At 43.0% G+C, this 25,973-nt stretch overlaps 2 protein-coding genes and 1 long non-coding RNA gene across 3 annotated transcripts; all 3 read left to right on the forward strand.

Moving 5' to 3' along the window:
- The first annotated feature begins 4,900 nt into the window (after positions 1-4,900).
- Positions 4,901-8,904, forward strand: LOC136441730 (uncharacterized). Its single transcript, XM_066438181.1, has 2 exons — positions 4,901-5,060; positions 6,688-8,904. The coding sequence occupies exons 1-2, from the start codon at positions 4,912-4,914 to the stop codon at positions 7,805-7,807; spliced, it is 1,269 nt and encodes a 422-aa protein (XP_066294278.1). The 5' UTR covers positions 4,901-4,911; the 3' UTR covers positions 7,808-8,904.
- A 292-nt stretch (positions 8,905-9,196) lies between these two features.
- Positions 9,197-13,375, forward strand: LOC136441740 (leucine-rich repeat and immunoglobulin-like domain-containing nogo receptor-interacting protein 3). The gene is made up of 2 exons (XM_066438192.1): positions 9,197-9,274; positions 10,874-13,375. The coding sequence occupies exon 2, from the start codon at positions 10,879-10,881 to the stop codon at positions 12,886-12,888; it is 2,010 nt and encodes a 669-aa protein (XP_066294289.1). The 5' UTR covers positions 9,197-9,274; positions 10,874-10,878; the 3' UTR covers positions 12,889-13,375.
- Positions 13,376-20,324: 6,949 nt separating this feature from the next.
- LOC136441748 (uncharacterized) lies at positions 20,325-24,750 on the forward strand. Its single transcript, XR_010756926.1, has 3 exons — positions 20,325-20,501; positions 20,887-21,095; positions 22,482-24,750. It is a non-coding gene; the product is annotated as an uncharacterized lncRNA (long non-coding RNA).
- Positions 24,751-25,973: the final 1,223 nt, after the last annotated feature.

Consider the following 25,973-nt stretch of genomic DNA (forward strand, 5'->3'; position numbering starts at 1 on the left):
ACTGTGTAATTATCATTATCTCATTATCTCATTTCCTTGTATTCTTGCAACTAGCCCCCGGGCATGAATTTGCAATAAAGTTATTTTTATTATCAATAGATCTAGATAAGGCCATGCTGATCTGATTATATGGATAACATCCTCTGGGAACCCTAAGACTGATGCGACCGTGCGAATAAAACAAAAGTTTGTAAAAAAAAAAAAAGTGCCTTCAGTATGAAATCTAAGTGGTCAGGAAGGTTGAACAGATAACTAAACACACAGAGGTACGACGGTATTATAAAACTTACCAAGGTCAAAAAGGACACGAGGCATCTCTGACATCTGGTTATAGCTTCCGGACGTCTCTCTGAAAACCTCTGACATCTTGTCGTCACGAGAGCGAAGCATAGAATGACCAGGGAAACTTGACCTTGTTGTCAACTTCTTCTTCTTCTTCTTTGGCAGTCCAGTCTCGGAAGACTATATGTGCGCCCCTGGAGTTCTCTTGTGACTTCTAATGTGGCTTGAGAGTCCAGCTCTGGATTTGCACACCCTGTTGCACACACTGCATGAGTGCTGTGTGGTTAGGGGTGCATTAGGTTGTCAACAAAGCCACAAAAATTGTGCTTCCCTTGTCACTACGGAAACAGCGTGGCAACCAATGAGAGACGAGATATTTTGTGTACATCGGCCAATCACAGGAGCACTTCTATCACACTTTGTTATTGGCCAATCAGAGGCGTGGGTACATGACAATTGGATCATGCCATCCAGGACAGGGGGGACTTTTTCCAATTTACAAAAAAGCAGAAACCAATCAAAAAAAAAAAAACGCAGAATTCACAAAAGGCACAGTACCACATATTCATAATGTCACATTGATTAAACAGCATAGTATAAAGTCTTATTTTGATAAGAAAAGCGACGGAATATTATGCTGCTTTACTGTGGTTCAGATGTCTTGATCAAAGTGATAAATCTTCCCTTGGTGCTGAAAAACCTTCTATTGGCCTGGACCTACAAACATTGACATTCCTTTGCTGTTGCTATTTTATTTTCATACCTTGAGGCGCTTATGAAAATCGCCGTGTTGCTGACCATTGACGTTTCCCGAGTTGTGTCCTACTTGCCAGGGACGACCATTGAGCGAGTGTGCTTGTTGTGATTGACGATTTCCCGGCCTGTCATCCACGGTCCATGGATGGTGGCCGATGTATAGACTCTCCTCAATAATAATGAAAATCAGATAATGATTTGCATGATAATTATCTAATTATGTAAATCACCACTAAAGCTATCTACATACCAAAAATCATGACCATCCATCAACCCCTTCTTGAGTTATTCTGTTTCAAAGTCTGAAGCAAAACCTGCTTCTTCACTTAAAAAAAGCCAATGGGGGCCAAAACCACTACATGCACCACTTACTTTCTTGCTTTCCGAAGAACTTTCTACCATTCAAAAATCACGACCATGACATGTCCAGAACACGAGATATCGAACCCAGAAGTTCGGCAGCAGTACCGTAACAGGCCGCTAGGGGAACCAAAATCTTATTGTTTTTAGGTCTCATCAACACCTACCCAAATACCAAATATCAAGACAATCCATCAATGACTTCTCGAGTTATACTGCTAATGCACACACATACATACAGACATACATAACTACATACATACATAAAAACGTACCCCGAACATAAACTTCTTGTATACAAAATGTGAATCTTGTAATTGAATGGCTTTTTGTATGTAGAAGCTAGAAGAGGTAAATCCTGTACCTCAGCCTAGTTTATGGTCATCAACATGTTGTGTATATCAAATGTCTTGTCTGTCATTATTTTCCCAAGTCGCTAGGGACATGAGATTGTTTTATGGCCATCATTGTGTTCTACGTATGGGTACTGGACAATGACCAACATTGACGCGTTGTGAAATGTGCAATATTCAAAGTTGTGCTATCATTAGCGATTTCAAACAATTCTAGTCCTTTTTCAAAGAAACCTGTCAACCACTCAGTTCAATGCCCATTTCCTGACATTTTGGCGATTAAAACGGTTAAAAATGTCCCACTCCATTGAATACAATCAAAACGATCCAACGTTATGGTGTTGTCTGCCAGCAGAAAAAAAGCTATTTTGGCCAAGCCTCCACCAAGCATTTCTATATACATTTGGAAGTACTGTATATCAAAGAATGTCTAGACGTTAGAAACTCCTCCAATGATTGTAAAATCCCATTGTCATCCCATACTACTACACCATATTGTATACTAGTAAGAGAGACTGATTAGCCTAACAGAATGTTATCTATGTACCAGTGAATGCCATACTTTGTACCTTGTACAATTGTTGTGCAATTAAGTTATTATTATTATTAAGGGGTTGTAGATAGCAGCATTCGGCCAAAATAGGGTGGGTGTTAATTGGCCAGGAGGGTGAGCCTGCGGTAATGTTGAAACCCCCTAGCAAATGATACCTGATACCCTAAGGTGGCCGAATTCCCATGACAAATCTTTATCCCTATTCGGCTAAATTTCACAATTTTTCAGCCAACATTACATAGATAGTCTGGCCAAGTTCAAGAGGCTAAACCGTCCAAACCTCCCTGATCCGGCGGAGACTACTAGCATTTCAGCCTAAGCCCCCGTTGCAGCTTTCTGTAACTGGCAATAGACCCCTTTCCAAATACCGCGGCCATTTTGAATCTAGCGCGGGCGCGCATAATTCGAGCGCGGGAAAAGTAAACACCCGGTAACCCCACGGCCGCGGTATGAGCGTCCCCAATAGAAACCAGCGTTGAGTCATCTTCTGCGGCGAGATGTTCTCTTCCTCGTTGAAATCTATCGATATATTTACATGGCACAAGTAGATAATAGTGTTGTGGACACTTGGACTCGATATCGGCTAGTAAAATTGTGAATTTCTGCTCCTTTTCCACAGTTCCTGCCGGGCTGTTGAGCGCGCGCTACAGTGATAGACTGCTAATATGTTTACACCGCGTGATTGTAGTTTCCCTGATAATGTTAGCTAAAGTCGAGAAAAAATCCCACAACACACACACTTTTCGGGCTGGGATCCTTGCAGCTACGTAGATAGAAATATACAGCATTTTACCAGTTGTGACCATAATTTAGACGATGCCAACTTCGCCTGGGAAAAAAAAATACGCGCGTTGGGAGCTCGAGTGTTCTGTCAAGCCTTTCTTTGCATCGCTTCGTCCGGAAATATTCTACATTTCCACTGGATGAAATCCCACAAAATCGTGAAAATGTAGGCTTAAGCTCAAGGTCCTTTTGGTTAGGAATTTAGCAGAATTTTGGCGGCTTCTTTTGTTTTGACGCGTTTTCTGAAATATCAAAACCTAAAGTACGTGAGTAAAGATGAAGTGTTTTCACTTTGCGCCGTAATATCTTAAAATATCCGTCGGATAATATTACAGAAACATGAAAATATAGGATTGAGGGCTTTGCGAGTATAAATTGACGGAATTCGAACTTCGGTGGCTCCTTTGACTTTGACGATATTTTAGTGCCAAGATTAGCGTGAGAAAGTTCGTGAGTGAAGCAGGGGACGTGTTTTCTTTGTAGCGTTTTATTACATCACATTTCGCGGAAATATCTTAGATTTCCGCAGTATGAAACCCCACAAAAAAGAAAAATATCGGCCTATGGTCCTTCAGTCCTCAAGCCAATATTATCTAACTTTCTTTGGTACGGTTCCATCCGGCCAACAGATATCTTAAATATTGCCGCGCAAAATGATTTAAAGAAACGCCACATACAGTGGAAAACACACCTTCACTCACGTACTTAGAGTCCTCAAGACTAAATTCTTGGCATCCGAAAAGATCGTCAAAAAAGCCGCCGAAATTCTGCCAAATTTGAGAACATTGAGCTCAAGCCTATACTTTAACGTTTTTGTAGGATTTCATTTGGCGGAAATATAAAGTATTGCGGAGCGAAGTCGATGTTACGCTGCACAGAAAACACGACCCACCCCCAAACTCACGTAATTTCAAGACGATGTTGTCATTGTCACGACAGCCAGGCTCAGTTATATTCATACCTAAACGTAGCTACAAGGATCTCGGCCCGAAAAGTGTATGTTTTGTGGGATTTTTTCTCGACTTAAGCTAACATTATCAGGGAAACTACAAGCATGCGGTGTAAACATATCAGCATTCTATCGCTGTAGCGCGCGCTCAACAGCCCGGCAGGAACTGTGGAAAAGGAGCAGAAATTCACAATTTTACTAGCCGACATCGAGTCCAAGTGTCCACAACAATACTATCTACTTGTGCCATGCAAATATATCGATGGATTTAAACGAGGAAGAGAACATTTCGCCGCAGAAGATGACTCAACGCTGGTTTCTATTGGGGACGCTCTTACCGCGGCCATGGGGTTACCGGGTGTTTACTTTTCCCGCGCTCGAACCACGCGCGCCCGCGCTGGATTCAAAATGGCCGCGGTATTTGGAAAGGGGTCTATTATGATTTCTCCAGCAAAAGAAACATGGCTAGCCTGGATGCCAGACCCCCATTCTCTAAAATATCTATCGTGGTGTTGCGATACAATATCGATATCTTAGACATTGGGAGTCTGGCATCCATGCTAAAGCTGGGCCAGATATATATGTTGAAAATCGCGAATCAGCGCCGCCATTGAATAAACGCCGCCGGACAAATAGCCTGCAACGGAGGCTAATTTTTAGCCCGCCAAAGAAGGAAAAATATGCTAAAGATCAGGTGTTGTCCAATAAGACACTAATAACCCAAATTACTCAGTGAATTTACGAGATGAAAATGAAATTGTATTTTATTGCGTGTCATTCCACAGATCAATAGAAACACCTCTTTGTTGTTAAAATCGGACTATAAGTACTCAAGTAGACCTGACAGGGTGAGAGCACAGACACTCGGGTTGAAGATGTCTCGGGAAGCAGGCGAGGTCTGTCCGAGCCTTCAGGAGAGAGAAGCGCGTTTTTTTCGCCAGAAGACTCGGACTAGCACGCGGCATCTGCAGTGCCAGGTGGGCGAATTAGAGCAGCAGACACGAAGGGTCGACCACGAAATCAGGTAAAAACCATTCGTTACTGTTTCAGTGCATTGATAAACGTGCAAGCATGCACGCAAATCAGCAAACCACTGACCGATTGGGCATTGCTTAAACCCAGAAACATTGGGATCAGCTGGTGCTAGAAGCTACTATGCATGGTCCCCTCCCATCAAACACATGAGAATAGAGGGCCGAGGATAGGACAGTAGCTGGGTAAAGGTAAAAACTATAAGATAGACCTCTACAATACGCGGTTGTAATTATCTCCATGAAAAAATGGAGATATTGATTTTGGCTTGTCTGTGTGTTCGTGTTTCCGGACTATTGTAATCAGCCTAAATCAAGAACCTCTGTATGGATTACGATGATATTTGGTATGTGGAAAGGTGTTGCGGAGACAAAGTTCAAGGACGATTTTGGGCCCCTGGCCATGGTATGTGACCTTGGTACTGCAGCATTTTTTTATATCTTTTGACCTGTGCGTGCTATGGTCTTCATTTTTATTGTAGCAGATAGCTTGTGATGTAAGAAATAAGTGGTGTAGGTCTGGGTCTCCTAGTAGCTTGTTCTGATCTATTTTACACATGTAACAAAGTCATGCTTGATTTCAAAGATTCCAAAGTAATTTTCAAATGACAAAGAAACGACACAATCGACAATGATTTACCATCCGTCCATCGTTTTCTCTACACTTTGGAGCACGCTTGTTATTGGTGAACATGGTAAGGTACTTAGATACAATAGTCTGTATGTATGCAGTGGAAGGACGACACCCATAGAATACGCGTACGAGGATAGGGGATGGTCTAGAAATCTGGAGGATACAAAGACGACGAGGAGCTGGACATAATGACGTTTGTAGAATTTCGCAAACAGTTGTTTGGCGAGACTTTGTGGAAAATATTTTCATTGAAGGCTCTCGCCCAGTTTGACCTATAAACTACGGTAAAAAGATACTCGGAGGTTGCAAAAGAATGCATAACGTTTGCTTGGAGGGCCCTGAGTTGTACATGTAGCAGAATTGAATACTAGAATGTTCGTAGAAGTAGGAGTACACTTGGTCAGCGGCTTGTTAAAATGGAGTAGCCACTGGGCTTCTCCGCGTGAGTCAAATCCACGTGTGTGCACCGCTGCCACCAGTATGCAACTCAACTCAAACTTTATTGTACAGAAATTGTTAGGGATACAATGTGTGAAAAATTACTAAATAGGTCTATACAGTAACTTGTCTAATATCTGCGCTATGATGTAGTCAAAGTTTGATAAAAAGCATAAACATCTGTGTCTGAAATAATACAGCCTCTCTTGCGTAGAGCACTGGATGATGAAGTCCACGTCACGGTGGTCTGACGCACGAGGCAATTTCCCGTACCTAGCTACTTTATCATCAATGACATACTATTAACACCTGTCGATATCCCCAAGAGCGCAATTTCATCTTTTGTCGTGACCGGTATTGTCTCTAGATACGCAATTATCGTGCATAATTTTCTTGTTTGTTCCTATTTGAAGCTCCGGTTTGGGTTGGAGTGACCTACGAGTGGGGAGACATGTGATGCGCATTCGAGTTATCATAGCAGTTCACAGTCCTCTCTGACCCGACTGAATTTGTATCTTTGGAAAGTTATCTATTCTCTCTTTCTGCAGATCCGAGCAGTTCCTGCTTCTGTGCCATTTTCGGAACCTTCGAAAAAACATGGACAAAGCCATTAGCCTTTCAAGTAGACGAAAACTTGTCCGACGAAAAGCCCGCAGCAGCGCCTTACCACTAAAGCCCTCGTCAACGAAGTTAACCACTTCATCAGATGGCTGCTCAGAAGAAGGCGGTGACAAGAAAACTCAAGACAAAGAAAATGTCTCCACGTGCCATGAAGCTGATGACTGTGACCAAGCCGATCCTGCAAAGAAAGACTTACAATCGGAGGGCAGACTCGGAAGAACCACCAAAATTACACAAAGAAGATTCTCGGTTCCTGTCTGTACAGCAGAGTCGCTGCCTCAACTGCAGCACCAGAAAAAGGGTGCAAAGACCTGTAAACTCGTGCAAAGACGCAGACACAGTCTTCCCGCTATCCAACCTCGTGACAAGGAACGGCACGAACTTAGGGAAATCGCGGAAGAAGAGGAAGTAGAAACTATGACAACTCGCAGAAGGTTGTCGGTTCCCGTGGAGTCTTTACGGCAACTGCAGCGGCACAAAGACTATGTATTATCCAGCAAAGGTCTCCATAGGCGGAGGCACACTTTTCCTGCCATCCAACTTTCCCAGGATCGAGAAGAACTTCAAACAGTCGTAGAAGGTGATGAACCTGCCGTGGACAAGACAACTAGCCAGTTGCAGATAGTAGAAACGAGGAATGAAGCCATAAGAAAGGCGTCCACACTTCTCCGTCAGAGACTCTTCCCCACTATTGTGACACCCGTTCTCGATGTAAACAATTCTTCTGTACAACCGACAGAGCAGAAGATACAACTGCCGTCCAAGTTTGAACCAGAAAGTGCTTTCGACAGCAACCTGGAAAAGAAATCGCCTCCCAAGACAGGTTGGCAGCGCAGGGTAAGCGACGGGACGGCGGTGAAAACGAGCCACGCTGAACACTTCCACCGGAGACGTTCGTTCCCCGCACTATGTGTTGAGCACTGCACATCGCGTCTCCACCCAGAACCACGCACGGGACACATGACACCATGGCACAGCATTTTTACCAAGTCCAAGACGAGAATATATTCCATTTCGGTGGAGAGTGGATATGTTATAAAGGTATAATACAGACAAGCGCCCTAAGCTTACATCCTAAGCTTAAGCTAGTTGGGCAACCCTGGCATGTAAATACATTGTACGTGCATGCCAAACGAATAAACAAATAAACGAACACGCTTACATGTGCTGACTGTTGTGTACATGCGGTTGCTCGATAGTGGATGTGTGGTTGTGGAGTGTTTTTACCCTAGCTTTTCGTTTCAACACAAGGAGATCGCTACCATGCATGTTATATCAATTGAGGTCAGCTCAATCCTTATGTAACGTCGAATAGCACAATATACATGATGGCGGGCAATGGACTCTCGGATTGATCACTTGGGATTATATTGATTGCGACAATAGGAGTTCCCGAGCTACTGGCGGGTAACATTTACATGTCTTCAAGTGTAGTCTAAATACCGCTGCCTGTCTCCCACAACCTGTACTTATGTGCGTCCAATTACCTGGTACATTTTTATTAGAATGACACCTTTCTCACACAACCTTACTTCGGTTACGAATATGTCATACATGACTTTGGTGGTGTACATGTGTTACGCCGAAGGGCGGTTATACCGGCTTTGTACAGATGCAGATATAGATAAGTATGTAAGATACAATGGATAGCTAGTACATAAGTGATACTGACCAACAGATGTAGAAATATAAAGTACCTGTGATAGTTAACAACTAGGCTAAGGTGCCACATGCGCGTTGATTCCTAAAAGCTATGCAGCTTATGTAAATCAGCAATGTAGTTAATAGAATGATACAACACTTTTAAGTTATGTTGTTATACGAATGTCTATGTTAAATTGATAGTTACCTCATATATTTCACGGGAATGGGAAAGTTCACATTATTTTTGCATAGAAAAGCCCATTCGCATTTTTGTAACATCAAGTAGAATCAATCGAAGCGAGAGCAAAGACGCTCCTTTGTCCGAGATAGGAGATCTTGAAGACCATCGTAGTTTCTCTGTAATACCTGCAGCTATTCAGAGATTAATCAAGTAGTCTTTAGAATTGTACAGCGGTCGGGGGCGTGAGTCATTCCGTACATACTTCGAAATCTGTAACTTCCCACGAGGGCGAAATAGATTCAACTACCATCGCAAAGAAGACAGATGTTTTAGTTGCCGTGTGTTTGTGTGTGTGTGTGTGTGTGTGTGTGTGTGTGTGTGTGTGTGTGTGTGTGTGTGTGTGTGTGTGTGTGTGTGTGTGTGTGTGTGTGACATCCGGTAACTCGAGAAGCTGTGGGTGGATCCATATGATATTTGTTTCAAAAGAGCTAACAAAAGAAATTCTATATACCTTTTTGCCCCCGCGAGGGGGGCAACACCAATTGCTACTCGTTCTGTCATCATTGACGGAAGTGACGTTAAACGTTTGGCGTGACCGGAAATGACAAAGGGGCGTCACCTTGTCAGACAGGTTTCTACTGGCGTCTCTTAGTCGAGATTTAGAGTTCGTGTCTGCGGTCGAGGTAAACGTAAGTACCCACTTTTCCTTCTTTGTTGAGTTTTACAGTGCAGGGGAGATATCGTCTCATATTTCTGTAACTATACTGTAACTTGGCTGGGTCCTCCACGTGTCCGCGGATGTTCTATCAGTTTGAGGTACCTAACACGACCCGGTTTAGAAATACTTACAAGAAGGCTAGCTATTATAGAACTTATTTACCTTTTAAGTCTCGAAAATCACCTCCAACAATGAGCAGTCATAAACTCCGAATATTTACATATAAAAGGCTATCATCTCAAACTGACGGGAAATCTAGAAATTTTTAGATCTTTCAATGGGATTCTACCTTTAATGGAAGCCGTCACAGATTGGTATTTTGTAGTACGTCTAGCATGACCACAAATCGCAGGTTTGTGTTTGTGTGTGCGTGCGTACCTTCGTATGTATATGTGTGTGTATGTGTGGTACATTCGTATGTATGTATATGTATGTGTGTGTGAGTGTGTGTGTGTGTATGTGTGTGTGTGTGTGTGTATGCGTGTGTATGTGTGTGTATATATGTGTGTGTATGTTTGCGTGCTTTACTTTCGAGTAGAGTTACATAAAAGGACACACACAAATCAAAATTCAAACGCACCCTTTAAGACCAATATCATTTTCATTTCAACTGCGAAATGACTGTCTAAAAGACTAGAAAAGACAATTGCAAGAAAATGGCAAACAAGTGAGTCACTGTACGGCCCGTTGTGTGCAGTATTTGCACATAATCTTGCCTTCCTGCCTCCACACAGGTAATTACCACGCTATGAATGTGCTGTTTGTATAAGAAATAGCCCCAGGTAAAATTAATCAACGTGCCACTGGCCCCTAGGTCAAACTGCTGAAAAGGAATACAGATTCTCCATTGGGGTGGAACATCCTTACTGAGCCAGCTTTTAAAGCCCACTAAATTACTCTCCAAGCAGAGGTTGTTGGGGAAAATTGTGATATTCTTATCATTATCGTAGAGCAAAAACGGGGCATATGGCAAGACGGTCACAATTAATATTTTACCCAGTAACCTCTGCCTCGAAAGCACACTAAATCACCTTTACAATATTATATATGCAATACCCTTACCGAAATCACCCTTTGGTTTCCTCCACAGACGAAAATGGAGTAGTCCGTAATTATTTTGTCACGGATAATATTTATATAGAGAGTAGATTCTTCTCACATTAGACATATGAGTAGCACTGAAAAATTTATAATCCTCACGCGTTTTGACAAACCGACTATAGTTAAACCCATAAATTCCTACATTTTCACCATTATCAAGAAGCGAGAGGAAGCTTGAGACTAACTTGACGTTATATGCCTGACTACAACACTTTTGCCAACATGTATATTGTTTTTGGTGTGACCTGTACTAAGCTCGGTTGGGTAAAAATGCACAATAAAGGCATTTATCAATTCAATATTGTCAGAGATTTTCTAAAGTCTGTTTTCCCTCAGGGTATATACTAGTATAGAGAAAGTAGGGCTATCCTAAAGACTAGTGATTCAATTGTATTTTCACATGGACTGAGATGGGTGTTTAAGATATAACGAGCGTTGTAACGACGTCGACATTCTTTTTAAATTTCAGACACCATGGCCAGGCTATTCACCATCGTAACGGTCATTCTCACGTTGTCCACCGTTGACCGCTCTACCTGGGCGTTCCACGCCTGCACAAGTGAGGGGGTCGGTCTGGGCTGTGCCTGCGACAGCTTCAACACCGTCGACTGTTCCAACAGGGGAGTAAAAGACGTTCCAGACCAAGTCCCTCCCGATACCATCACCCTCCAGCTCAACAACAACAAAATACAGGGGCTTGTGGAGAACCAGTTCCCCGGTCTATCGTCTCTTTTGTCGCTGGACCTCAGTAACAACAGTATCTCGTACGTCGAAAAAGGCGCGTTTTCTGCACTGGGTAGTCTGACACAACTGCGACTAAGTAACAACAAGCTCTCGTCCGTACGAGCCGGTATGTTTGAAGGAATGCCGAGTCTAGACAGCCTGATTTTGAGTAGCAACGCAGTACGGGATATAGAAAAGGGGTCGTTTGTTCGCCTTCCTAGGCTGACAACTCTGGATTTGTCAAACGGATTACTCGTTGATATAGAAGTGGGTTATTTTACACCATTGGCAAACTTGCAGACACTCTACCTCTCGGGAAACCCTATACAACGCATACTGAACGGCAGTTTCCAAGGTCTGGCGCAGTTACAAGACTTGTACCTTATTGGTACCGAGCTTCTTGAGATATGGCCTGAGACGTTCTCTGGAGCAGCAAACATTCAGTCGCTCTACGTCAGAGACAGCAAGTTGAGAAGAATCGCTCCCGGCAGTTTTTTCACGCTGCCACGACTCAGCCACTTGGACTTTCGCAACAACGCCTTACAAGTCATCGAACCGGGAACATTCACCAACATGCCCAACATAATGTCTGTTGATCTTAGCTATAATCCTTTGTCGACGTTGAAGAGTTTTGCATTCAATCTGAAAGGACTCTCAACGCTTCGCGTGTGTAACCTTAGTAACGCGCGTCTGGAGAATGTGGAGGAAAATGCCCTTGGAGGAGAACCGCTCTGCGAAGACTTCTTTTGTGATCGTACACTACAGTTAGATCTGAGTAACAACAACTTGGAGACGCTTCCAAACTCGTTTTGTAATCTGTCTCAGACAATCATATTCACCGGCGAGGGGATTGTATATTCTCTAACTGGTAATCGTTTTAGTTGCGACTGTAGGCTTAGGAAGTTAGTCTCTTGTATTCCTCTTGCAACGTACATTCGGTGTGACGCGCCGCTTGTTTTAAAGCACAAGTTTCTCGACAAGATTTCTGTCGGAAATCTCAACTGCACTCCGCCGCGGATAGCTACGTTCGTTCTTCAACAAGACGGCAGAAATGTGACGATGTTTTGCAACGCTACAGGATTCCCTGAGCCGACCATCTCTTGGGAAACATCTGCGTCGCCAGAGGGCGCGAGAAACAAAGAAGACGCCGGGCGCCAAATGAAAGGGACGGGAACTTTGACCATCTCAGATGCGAGTAGTGAAGACGGTGGGACGTATGGATGTACAACCATCAACCCTGGGGGACGGGACTCACGCCTAGGGTATCTGGCTTTCTTCGAAGTCCCCAAGGAATCTCCTAAGACATCTTACTTGGGGATCTTACCGTCAAACCTCGCGTGGTGTTTGATTGGAGCAGGTATTGGTTCATTTTGCACCCTCCTTGTCAGTATCGCCGTTTTCTGCATTTGCAGAAGACGTTGCTCTGAATCATCCCACGAAACTACAACAAACCCAGAGGGACATGAGATGTTGCGAGTTTGCAATGAGACGCAGCTAGAGGATGTTGATGACTATGGAAACGATGATGATGATGATAATGACTATGAAGTACCCCATGCCCACGCGAGCAAGTTGACAACGCCGTTTAACGCCGGTGACCGGTTGTATCAGAGCCTTGGAAAGGAAACTAGACCTGTCAGTGGCGGTCCACCCCAGCGACGCCCCCCTCCCCCTCCTCCCCACAGGCACAACAGTCACTCTCATCCCTCTCATCAGGACTACACTCCCCTGGTCCGGGGAACGAGGTCGGTCAGGGTCTGAACCAACCGGAGAGCGAGCTCGGACAGGGTCTGAACCAACCGGAGAGCGAGCTCGGCCAGGGTCTGAACCAACCGGAGAGCGAGCTCGGACAGTATCTTGACCAACCGGAGAGCGAGCTCGGACAGGGTCTGAACCAACCGGAGAGCGAGCTCGGACAGTATCTTGACCAACCGGAGAGCGAGCTCGGACAGGGCCTGAACCGATAGAGGAACGCGCTTCTCGATCTGAGGTGGACTGACACAATATCAAAGCACCCATATCTGTGACATCATGACATCTTGGCTGCTTGCAAACGGTGTGAAGCATATGCAACACAGAATCATTAGAATTGTTTTTTATTGCATAATCTTGTTGTTTTTCATGTATTTCGCTGAGCTGGCTATATAAGCTATTGCACTCTACTGAAATGAGGAAAAGGTACTTTTCAACATGTTAATGTTAGCAGAAATGGATATGTTGGAAAATAAAAGATGGTGAGATATTCTGACGTCAACCGAATCATAAAAGTCTTGTCAGTGTCATTATATGTACGTTACCACGAATTTTATATCTGTATGCCTGTACTTAGCCCGATAGGGCATGAATGTACAATAAAGGTTATTATCATTATCATTAGGGGACTACTTTAGGTCACACATAACGTGCACTGATATTTAAGTCGTGAAAACAAAGAGACAATGAATAACATGTGACAGACTCATTAGTGTATTTACCGCATACTTGTGTCAACATACACCAACATACGACTAAGATCCTGAGTTGCTGACTACTAGTACGTCGTCAATCGACCAAGATAATGATAATGATGTTTAGAACACATTGTCTTGCAGTATCACTATCAATCAGTGAATTACTTTTTAAAACGTCTAGAACATGTCTTTTCCTGTCTGTCTCTACTAGACTGACTACGCTGGCTGATGCTTGGGTCACATTTCCCAGCCGGGACCCGGCCGGGCTGTTTGCGGAAACGAAAAATTAAAATGTATATCAATAAATATGCACAAGCTATGCTCTTGAATAATTTTTGGTACGTTTTGTGTTTTTTGTTGTCTTTTATATCATACCTTTTGTTCCCAAACACTGCCCGGCCGGGCCCCGGATTGAAAATGTGACCCAAGCATGATAGGGAGTATGATTTGCTAGGGGCTACGAAAGGGGTTGACCGGCCACGTTTCGGGATGTCACTTTACCGCGGACTGACTCTGCTGGCCAATTATGCCCCTTTTTTGCCAAATTCTACGATCTGTACCCCGTAGGAAGGCCTGGTGGAGGCTTGTCTTTTCCGACCCTCACGGAATAAAAACCTAAATATGAGCAGTCCCATTCATGAATATGGACAGATTACACACGCCCAATGAGAGGTGAGTGAACTTCCCGAGGTTATAACCTCCTTAGTGAACCCGCTTTACATGAGCAGCATACATATGTTCATGAGCTTTAGATTAGTCTCAGCGGTATCCATATGACAAGGCTATATTACACAACCCAGCAGAATGAAAACAATGGCTGTCAACATGCTGGGAGCTTAAGGTATGTCTGGTTGTTTTACCACCATTTCTTCTACATGGAGGAACACTGCGTATTTGTAACGTTACGTCTTTTTAGACTTGTCAATTTCTCTTTTTACTTCCTCGCGCGACGCTATTGGGTGGCATACGCAGAGAAACACTTGCCTGTTGATTACATTCGCCAAGAAGGTTGTTTTTTCCATGCCGTTTTTGGCAACGCCTTTGGGGCGAGCCTAATGGTATAGTATTGTCGGGTTTGTGGGTGGATTGATTTTTCTGATATTGAGTATGTGTGACTGGGTGTCGACAAGATGAAGAACAAGTTTATGGGTTCCTAGTTCATTTGTATCGTGTGTTTTTTTCAACGTGAAAATAGTTGGACAGAGTCGTTTGGAAAAGTAGCTAGCGTATTGCTGAATAATCCTTAAGCATGCATTTACCAAAACTATATTCCACTTGTATTTAGAGATAACAACTCACCAAATACTAGCTGAAGTATAAAGACACTAACCTTTATTACAGTTGATATTCTCCCTTTCCCTTTATGTATTGTCATGTATGTTATTTTCGTCCCCATCTCTAATGTATAACAACGCTGTGTGCTGTGTTCTTGTTTTTTTGCTTGAAGTCAGCCACTGGACATATTGATAGCAATAAACATGTGTAGAACTTGTGTAGCTTACTTTGAAACTTATTTTCAGGATGTGCGATTCTAGGGTAAAGAGCGTATGAGATTTGTTTATAGTTATGGAATTGTTTTCCGCTGCTTAGAAGCAGAAATGGAAGACGATGAAGAACACGTGTATGAGGATGTGGACGGTGTGAACACAAAGCGACCTCGGAGGCATCTGTACGAAAATGATGGTGTGAACGTCCCGAGGGACATAAAGCTACCTCCGGGGTACGCGTACGAAAATGCCGAGGATGTGAACGTCCCGAGGGACACAAATCGTCCTCCGAAGCACGCGTACGACAATCCCCACGATGTGAACGTGCCGAGGGACACAAAGCGACCCCCGAGGCACGAGTACGATGAGGTGGCCCGTGACCCGACTGGGTTACCTCGGTCTGTGCCTGAGGGATATCTACGTCACCTTCTCCACACGGCAGACGTGGTGTGGGCGGGGTTCACCGGCCCAGGGGAGCAGTACACCGACACGTCCTACACAGCAAACGATGCTAAACAACGCGAGGAGCAAGAGGAACGGCGCTTTGGCTACAAAGCTAGAGGTACGTCCAGTTACTACAGGGTTAATGACCCGCTTCCCTTTGGTGTATACGGTGTAATAACGCATGGCTGGTTCCTATAACCACCAAAATAACCCACCGATTCGGCGAAGCGAGCGAGGTGATTTACAACATTGTAATAGGAACAGAATATGCCTTATGACACAGTATAGAACAAGGGAAGCAAGCCATTTAGCAAAATTATCATTTAGCGACTGTCGTATATCAAAGTGAAAAATGAGTGAAAAAAAGTCCCGTATAACATATAACTCTTTTAATCTTACACACATTGAAGCATTTGTTAAGTCGTTGGTGAAGTTGAAGGTACCAGGTCTACTTCTAGTACACTTGACCGCCATATTGGATTTAAGCGGAAAAATCTATACGTGGTCAATATGGACTAACAATGATGGTGGTTATGGCAAAGTGGAGACTTCTCATTGGTCCACATCATTTGGCTATATGGTAATAGTATTTCAAACATATCTTACCTGCTCTAGAGCTACATGTAAGCATTGCTATTATGTTGAAAAAGATATTACCTTTTGTTATATGTCTTATATGTACACACGCACGATATTCAACGAACGTTCGGGAAATGCGTTATAGTAAATATGTCAAAATGGATTATACATAACGTCTACGTGCGAGCCCAACAAAGGGCGTCTGCAATGTATATGGTTTACGCAATACCTACCGACCAATGAATGCTGATAGCAAAGAACATACAATGGAGATAATGAATATTTATAATCGCACTTGTAAATACGTCTATTGCAATTCTTTGTCAACACAGCAAAATGCGGTTGGTTGACTGAAACAGAAATGTCATTCTCTCAATAACAGTGGGTTCAAAGTACAAAGCATCTTTGAAAATCTTTATTGCATTCCTTTGTCGTTATATAACGTTAGAAGTCATTCCTCTAAATTTATACATGCGGTTTTTCCAAGTCTGATATTATTGCTTTGTTGGTAGTTTGACATTTAAGAGAGAAGCTGATAAGCGAGATTATCTGGGGCCATTCAAACAAAATGAAAGTGTTGTTGGCTGTTCTTGTAATTCATTGTCGGTTGTCTAAGAAGAGAGATAGTACCACACGATTGGAACTTCTTAAGCAACGTGTAAATGCTGTATCTTAAGCCCCTGTCACACAATCGGGACCTTCTCACGTACGACTTTGCTCCCGACCACTCCCCAACCAAGGTCGGCCCTGTGTTGGGAGTAGCCTGGAATCCCTCCTATTCAAGCTCCAATTCGCTCCTCTGATCGCATCCAAGCAGAATAAGACTTTCCCGACTTTGATTTTTTTTTTTCAAATATATGATTGGCTGACGCAGACAATTTTCAATTCTAGCAGCCTTGACGACCAACTCCCAACCACAAACGACCTTGCTCACGACTAACTCCCAACCATGGTCTGGAGAAGGTCGGGAGGCCTGATCGGCTATGTGTGACAGGAGCTTAACGTGTTTACCTTATCTGTATACCTCAGAGCGAGCCAGCGAAGTGTGGGGTTGGTGGAATTCTAACAAATCTCATTGGATCGCGCTGGGCTGTGGGCTCCTGGTCCTAGCGTCAGTTGTCACCGGTGCAGTCCTGACCATTGGCCTCGTAGCTGGAAGCAAGGTGGGCCAATCATTGAACGTCAAAACCGAGGTATTGAAATCAGTTTGTTGTTTGTATATCTTGGTGTGCATCCGCAGCTATATGAAAGGTGGTGTAATAGGATACGTAAGAATGGTTCGGCGAGGGTGCAATGATGTTGTCTTTGAGAGCCAGGAAGTGATTATACGCGCAAGTGGAGCACGTTTTGGACTAGCCTGGCGAATCGCGCTCCTAGTGGCCAGTCGGTCCTGTAACCCTCATCCCCTTGGGTGGGGGTCAGTAACCTCCAGCCGAGAGCTTGTGTAAGTACAGGCTAGTTTTGGACGACTCGTTGCGCACGCACACAACAGTGTCAGGCCATACCCACGTATGCTTCGGTCCCAATTGGAAAAAGGGGCCCCGCAGGGTAGTTCACGGGCTGTTGTGTTGCACTTTCGACTGTGACCCCTACGTGGCCCCGTGGGGCCCCCTGTGGCTGCCGAGCTATTTTGGGGCAATGAAATAATGAAGTTAAATTATTTCAACCCAGCCTTAAAATCAGCGCGGGACCCGGTAACAAATAGACGCCGTGAGGTAATCGTGCGAGCACCGGGAGGAACCCCCCCCCCCTCCTCGTACACGGCAGTCCACCGGGACAAATTTGAGGCTTCGGGGCCCAGCTGGGACTACACCCCCGACGGGCACCGGCGCAATTCAGACCGTATACGTAGCATAAGAACTTGTCACGTCGATGTTCAGCCTATTGGATCAGGATCTTGTCATTTTATATATTATGTTGTAGTGTAGTTGTGTTTAGGCTTGATGAAGTGTGGAAGGAGTTCATTCTGTAAAGAAAGTTTCAAGTCAAAATTAGTCTAGTAGGATTATGAATAACATTAGTATCAGGGTGGTTTGATAACAATGTAAAAGTCTGTTCACTCTTTTGTATGCGTACAAAGGCAGACATTATGCATCCTACCAGCAATCAAAACAGCGCGGAGACCGAAACAAGGACTACAACGCCAGGTCCTCCATGGTTGACGACATTCTACTCGTACATGGAAAACAGCTCCGACTTCGACAACTGGATTTCGCTATCTGCACCAACGGGACCGAGCTCCACTGTGAACACCGAGATCTTGCCAATAACCGTCACATCTTTGCCTACTACTGCTACGGGTGAGCAACGTACATAATACAACCGCTGTATGACGTACACTTCATGTTTCTGTGTTTCTTCTTTTTTTTTAATTTCTAAAAGTACTCAATTTTGGTTGCTTGCTGTACTAGGCTGAATGAAGAATTTGTTCTATGAAAAAATGTAGTATTTATTTCAACTCCACACAGAGCTAAACGAGTGCGCCAGTGAACCATGTCAGTATGGACAATGTGTGACCAAAGATGGCGGATACAAATGTACCTGCTCACCTGGATGGACTGGACAGAACTGTCAGCAAGGTGAGTTCTTTATCTTTATATAGTGTGAATAATGAAGTACATGTAGCATGTTTTGTTTTTCTAGTTCAAGGAAGAAGCCTATCTTTTTTATTACTTTTCACATTGCTTTGTTTCTATATACATGCTTTATATATTTCTTACACATTTTGAGAATTAGTTTAAATCAAATACGTATTTTTCTTTCTTTATCACACAGACATAAATGAGTGTACTAGCAAACCATGTCAACATGGACGCTGTGTGAACAAAGATGGCGGATACAAATGTATCTGCTCACCTGGATGGACTGGACAGAACTGTCAGCAAGGTGAAGTCTATTGTAGTGGTCACATTGTTGTTAGAAACTATGATGGTTTCCTGTGTGGGATATCACTTTTGTTTTCAGCTGTTCTTTTGCCTGATATAACTCAACTTCTTTCACTGAATAGTTTACGAAGTCTTTCACAATTGAAACTTGGAGTAAATTAGTTAATATATTAATAACGTCTAAGGCGCATTCATAAAAAATCGTTGATCATATTTTTTTCAATTTCACAGACATAAATGAGTGTGCCAGTGAACCATGTCAGTATGGACGCTGTTTGAACAAAGATGGCGGATACAAATGTGCCTGCTCACCTGGATGGACTGGACAGAACTGTCAGCAAGGTGAGTTCTCTGTAATTAGGGAGATAATGAAGCATTGTGTTTTGTTTTTCTAGTAAAAGAAATAAAGCCTTCCCTATTTTCTTCCCTTTTCACATTCCTTTGTATCTACCCTCATTTTCTCATTTTTGAGAGAATTTCATTCAAATACGTGTTGTTTTTTCTCTATCACACAGGCATAGATGAGTGCACTTACAAACCGTGTCAAAACGGACGCTGTGTTAACATAGATGGCGGCTGCAAATGTACCTGCTTTCCCGGATGGACTGGACAAAATTGTCAGCAAGGTGAGGTCTATGGTGTAGCCACAGCCAGAAAAGTGTTCCTTTTTCTAATTTTATGTGTATGACATTAATTTGTCTATTAGTAAGCTACATCATTTGATTCCATTGCCTTTATCATTTCTTCATTCATACAGACATCGATGAGTGTGCCGTGATACCATGCCAACATGGACGCTGTGTGAACAAAGATGGCGGATACAAATGTATCTGCTCACCTGGATGGACTGGACAGAACTGTCAGCAAGGTGAGGTGTTCTTGTGTAACGGTTGTTAAAGAGAGTAAAGTGTTCTGTTTCTTTAACTAAAAAGAATAATGTTATATATGAATATATCTAATCTAAATTAGTTTCATAACTAACTAGTTTCATTACCTACAGCGTATTGTTTCTTTCAATCACACAAACAGACGTTAACGAGTGTGTTAGTCATCGGCCATGCCAACATGGACGCTGTGGGAACAAAGATGGCGGATACAAATGTACCTGTTACCACGGATGGACTGGACAGAACTGTCAGCAAGGTGAATTCCTATGGTGTATGTTACATACACTGAGCGTACAATGTTTTGTACTCTCTTCCAATGTTGCTGGCTTTCTGTGGTACCTTTTCCAAATCTTCTGCGCAAATTGTCCTTTTCTAGAATTGAATTGGAACTTTGTAGGAATGCTTTTGTTTGGATAACATGGACAAAAAGTATCATATCTTTCCACACAGACATAGATCAGAGTTTGGAGAATCGCTTTTGTCAGATGGGGTGGACCCAACATAACAACCGCTGCTACCAGCTGAGTGCAGAGTCGGTCGACTGGTCCACAGCGGACAGGCGGTGTAAAGAAGCAGGTGCAAATCTTGCTTCTGTTGAAAACGATGCGGAAAACAAGGTCATAAAAGAGATCATTTCTACGGGTAGGCATTGAACAACTCTATCCTCTCACTGATGATATAATTCTTTAAGATTGTATAACTTCAGATCAGTGTTGATTTTGTTTTAGGGGATTTGGTCCGATTTTTCATGTCGGTTGTGCCACCATTTCGTTTCATTTCGTTTCATTTCGTTTCGTTCCATTTCTCATTTTCTGTACACCGCACCTGTGTAGCGTTTTCAATTGCCTTTCTTGTTAAGATTGTAACATATAACGTGAATCTCTCGTGTGTGTTTTTTTTATTCAAGCTGCAAATGTAAAAGCGCCCCCTAGACTTCAATAATCCTAGTGCAGACCTAGGTAGCATTGCTAACGCTGCATGACTGACTGATAACTGATTACAACTTGACGTTTGCCTTTCGCTGCAGCCCGCGCATGGCTTCCAGTCGTCTGGCTTGGACTTAAGGACATTAAGAAATCGACTTGGACGGATGGATCGCAAGTTTCCTACACCAACTGGGCCCCACATGAGCCGGACAGCATCAGAACAAGGAGGCCGGCCTTTTGGTTCAGAGCCCTAGTTGGAGCCCTGAGAGGCCCAAAACATCCAGACAACTGTGTCGCAATCTACTATAAAGTGAGTGCTTCTGTCTGTCTTCTTCGTTTTTCTGATTGGCGAAGAATGCATTACAGTTTGCTTCGAATAGGCGTTATGCTGAGTGTTTTCCGGCATTATTCTTTCATCAGATGCCACTAACGTGTTTCAACTACCTCTAATATAAGTGAGAAGTACCAAAGCCCCTATATGACTTTGGAAAAAATTCATCTTACCAGAGTGCTTTGTAATCATTATCCTTTCTCGTAATGTGGGAGAAACATGAGAGTATTTTTTCAAAGAAGACGACGTTGAATTGAGATATCTGTGATGGCAGTTAGTCTGGCTTCTATTTGATTCTGTAAGTTATCAATATTAGAGTAGGGTAGAATTTTCGATCAGGTAGGAAGTTTAGACCGCTATTCATCAAGATCCAGACCTGAAATGGTAGTCTTCCGAGAGAAACGAATTACAAAATCTATGGTAACGTTAAGCCTAGGTTACACATAGCCGAACATGGCTCCCGAACGCTAGCCGACTCAGGTCGGCGGTAGTTCGGGAGCATTCTGACCAGTTTTTGGGCCACGCCTATCTTTGGCGCCGAACATGCGCCGAAGATGCGCCGATCTTCTCCTAACCAGTACACGAATTACTCCCGAATGGGCCCCGAATGCTTTCTAGCTTACTCCCAACCATCCCGACCTCTAGCCGCAGACTGCCGAATCTCTCCTGACTAAACCCCGACCGATTGCAGACCCTCTCACGAATTCAAATGGACATATTCAGCGACTTTCAAAAGAGGGGTCATTTTCGGTTTTAACTAAAATAATCCATTCTGTTATGTTGTTAACATCACCGAGAGATCGAATTCGGATCATGGCTAGCTTTAATACTGCTTTTAGTGTTCTTCTTTGTTTTTGGTCGTGTGAAGGTCGGGGGTGATTCGCCCACGTTCCGATAGTAGTCACTTGGTTGAGAATTAGTTAGCAGAGTTTTGTCTACGGCCTTGGGGTGAGTTATGGGTAGGTTGGAAACTGGTTGGGAGTAATTCAGTAGTGTTTCTGGCGTGGTTAAGGTTCTAATTTTACTACTGACTCAATCCCGAATACCAGCCGAGCACTAGCCGACCGCGCCGAACACCAGCCGAACACCAGCCGACCCATTTCAGACCCTCCGTCCAGAGCCGAATGTTTTGAAATTTTCAAAACATTCGGCTGGCGCAGCCGAACACCAGCCGACTCAGCCGAACGCCAGCCGACTCGGCCGAACGCCAACCGAGTTAGCTCCCGAATCACTCCCGAATCACTCCAACCATGGTCGGGGGAGAGTCGGGAGGCCATGTTCGGCTATGTGTAACCTAGGCTTTAACAAGAAAGTGACGGTAATATATTACTACTAACTTTTTTGGTGCATCTAATCTTTCAACAGGACGCCACACATCATGATTTCGGATTGAGGAAAAGAGGACAGTGGAAGGATGACTTTTGCAACCGGCATTACCTCTACCTTTGCAAGAGTTCCCAATGGTAATAATCCGATCCCAGTTGGATATTAAGAAACCCACGACCTTACACTGTAGAAAAAAAATGGAAGACGCCTGGTTGGATCAGTAGTAAATGCAATTCAATCAAGTCTTAAATAAATGTACAAAAGACAATTATACAACTGTCAACATCTAGTGCAGTGGCCGAGTGGGTAGAGTGTTCGCCTTGCATACGGTAGGTCGCGAGTTCGAACCCCGGTCGGGTCATACCAAAGACTCTAAAAATGGTACATACTGCTTTCTCTGCTTAGCGCTCAGCATTTGGGAAAGAGTATGGCAGTTAAACACACACCACTACCAGTGGACTAGCCCCCTGCTGTAGTGACTTGCACAAAGTTGTGTATGGCTGTGGAACCGGAGATGGGCGCCGCCTGATGCACCCTCGGTGCGGGAAGGACTCTAACTTTTAACAACATCTAGTCTTGGCGATGCAACAGCCGTGATCTTTGAAGTAGGGGTCTTCCTTATTGCATCAATAGACCATATCATTGCCGAACACTTAAGAAAGGAAAATAGGAATTAAACTTGTAGTACAGTAGGGTCTTGTGCAGAATGCTTACCACTCTTTTTTGGTGCAGAAAGTATTGATGATGTCCATTCAAACTGGAAATTTAACAGCAATGTTATATTCTATGTTTTGTGTAATGGACAGTTTTTCAAGAGTGTGTAGTAATGAAGTTGATTGGCATTCATATTTGTTCCTTATTTTATATAAATGGACTTACTGTTAATCATATTTAAATTTGAAGTAGTAGCAGTGTTGATCCTATGATATCAACATTTAAGTGCCAGACAATTGTAAGTATTGAAATGACCGTTGCAAATAGGTTTTCTTGGGAATACGATGTATGAGTCAGGATTGTATATCACAATTGGAAATGTGCTTGGAGTATGTAAGTGGATGCATTGTTGACTCTGAATGTTGAGTAATCGTCTAAAGATGCAAAGGGAAAGTGTCCACATATATCCTTAAGTTACCCATTACGTACAAGATGTGAAGTGTACATGAATGTAGGTGGCGCTTCCACTGGCGGCCCTGGTGTGACATGGGCTCCTCACACGGCGCCCAATAATCGATCATTTTTATGTCAAATAAGGTTGTCAAAAGTCTTAAATGTCATTCTAAATGAAGATGAAGGTATATGGACCTGGTTGGGACAGTATTCACTGGCTGTAAGCCAATATTCCTGTTTGTTTTCACATTTTGGCAAGTCGGGACTGTATACCCTATGAGAGCCTTATCTGCAGTACCGCTCCGGGCCGCAGCCAGAAAAGTGTTAAAGACGACCGCCAAATTGCCAAATTTCTCTCTTTTCGAGAATGGGGAAATCACGAAAGGCTCGCAAAGGGGTTTGAATTTTTGAGTCTCACTTGGCTTTTTTCCAATAATGCGACCATTCAAAATGAAGAATGACAATATTTAAGACATTTTACAAACACAACCATGGCACATTAGGCCATGGATGACACATTTCCTATACATTTTACCATCAGTAGTGTCCTATAAATTGTGATGTTCTGAAGGGGTTCCTCATCCAAATCTAATCAACATTTTGTGAAACAAAAAGACATTGGACAAGCGCAACGTTGTTTCTGCCTGCTGGTTTATCAGAGGATCCAATTTTTATTTCAAAATACTGCGAAGTGTGTGGGTTATTTGCAGGTTATTGATATAACCTTGAGCACCAGGGGGCGCTCAGCGATGGGAGCTGGGCTTATAGAACAAGACTTGGTGTTGAATTTAATTGGGTACACCGTCTTCTTACACAAGATGTAACTCATGACGAAAGTACAATGATAGAGGTTGAATGAATGATTTGGAAAAAAAATCACGTGAGCTTTTCCAAAACAGGAGCGTAGACTCAACTCAAAAAGTTGCCATTATAGGAGAGCACTTATATGTTTGTAAATTGTATTGTTTCATATTTCAAGAGAGTGCAATGCCACTCATAATCATAATCTATCCATGTGAATTTTGCATTCTGCTTGTAGATTCTAGCTTTTATTAAATGACGTTTCGTGTATTTTATGTATGAGACTTTTGTATTTATTATGATATATTGGTGTATTTTTATGCAATCAATTGGCCGTTTTTTAAGGAAGTTTGAAAAGGTCATTTAGGCTGTGTAATAAACCACAAGTAAAACTACCTGAGTCCTACGTCATTACGAAGTCACAAGTCTGTGCATGTGTCATCCTGTTGTTTCTTCTGTTAAAACAGCTACATTCTAAGTAAGATACGTCATTAACGACAAAAAACGATACGTCATTAACTACTTTGAAAGCCTGATAGGACTTTAATGTGTGGCTTGGATGTTACTAGCTTCTTTAGGTGGGAGCTTAGTGTCTAAATATTTTCCGATAGAAAACTCTTGAGATTAACAACAACAACAACGACGACATGCAGGTGACTTAAGACATCACAAGTATTCTCCAACTCTCGGAGTAACTTTCTCAATTTTCCGTCCTTCACATTCCATATACCATCATTTCAATCTCATCGCTACTCTAACCGTGCCAAGTCCTCCCCTCGGCCAGCAATAAGACGAAATGTAATAAGAAAATGGTAACTTGAAAGAGAAAACTGCCGGATGGAGTCTGCAATGGAGGCTACGAAATACGTATGAAATGAGTTTGCAAATGTTTACACTACCTCCAGAGGCCGTCTCTTTCACTTGTGGTTCGGACACCAAGAGCGAGGTGGATAAATAATGTTAATGAATACCGCGTAACACAACTTATTGTAATCAAGGATGGATATACCAACTTATATGTCTGAAAAGCATTTGGTTCGAAAGAACAGATATATGTTTGTAACGTTACATGTGGAGTATATTGTCGTAACAGACTTTTTCTTTGTATCAAAGTTTACGAACATCAAGAGAGATGTGAAAAATATTGAAACCCGGACCTATGATAGTAAGACTTTAGAGACATCGTGACTTTTAACTACTACATAAAACTCAGAACAAGCACCGTGGTTCCAACCTTCAGACACGAATAAAGCGTCTCGTGTTTTTACTTATCGTTTCAGTCATCGAAAATGTCAAACTATAGAAGTATTGAACGGTGCCAGTATTCATGATTCACTCTACGTTTCACTATGAAGATGCCATCACACTGGCGTTCTCAAAAGAAGTGCTTTTGAGCTAACATTGGTCAATTGCACTTTGTTTTGGGCCTGATAACTACAGAAACGTATGAAGATGATTATACCGAGATGTTATGCATATCAGAGACGTTTTACATCAATAAAATCGTGCAAATTGAGCGGCTTCCCCTGGCGCTCGAGATTATATTGCACCATACGTAATCTACGCACCTTACAGTATTTCGAAAGGATATATTGATAAAAAAACACAGACATTCACCGTTGA

This window comes from Branchiostoma lanceolatum, chromosome 1 (assembly GCF_035083965.1).
Source record: "Branchiostoma lanceolatum isolate klBraLanc5 chromosome 1, klBraLanc5.hap2, whole genome shotgun sequence".
Taxonomy (NCBI): Eukaryota; Metazoa; Chordata; class Leptocardii; order Amphioxiformes; family Branchiostomatidae; genus Branchiostoma; species Branchiostoma lanceolatum.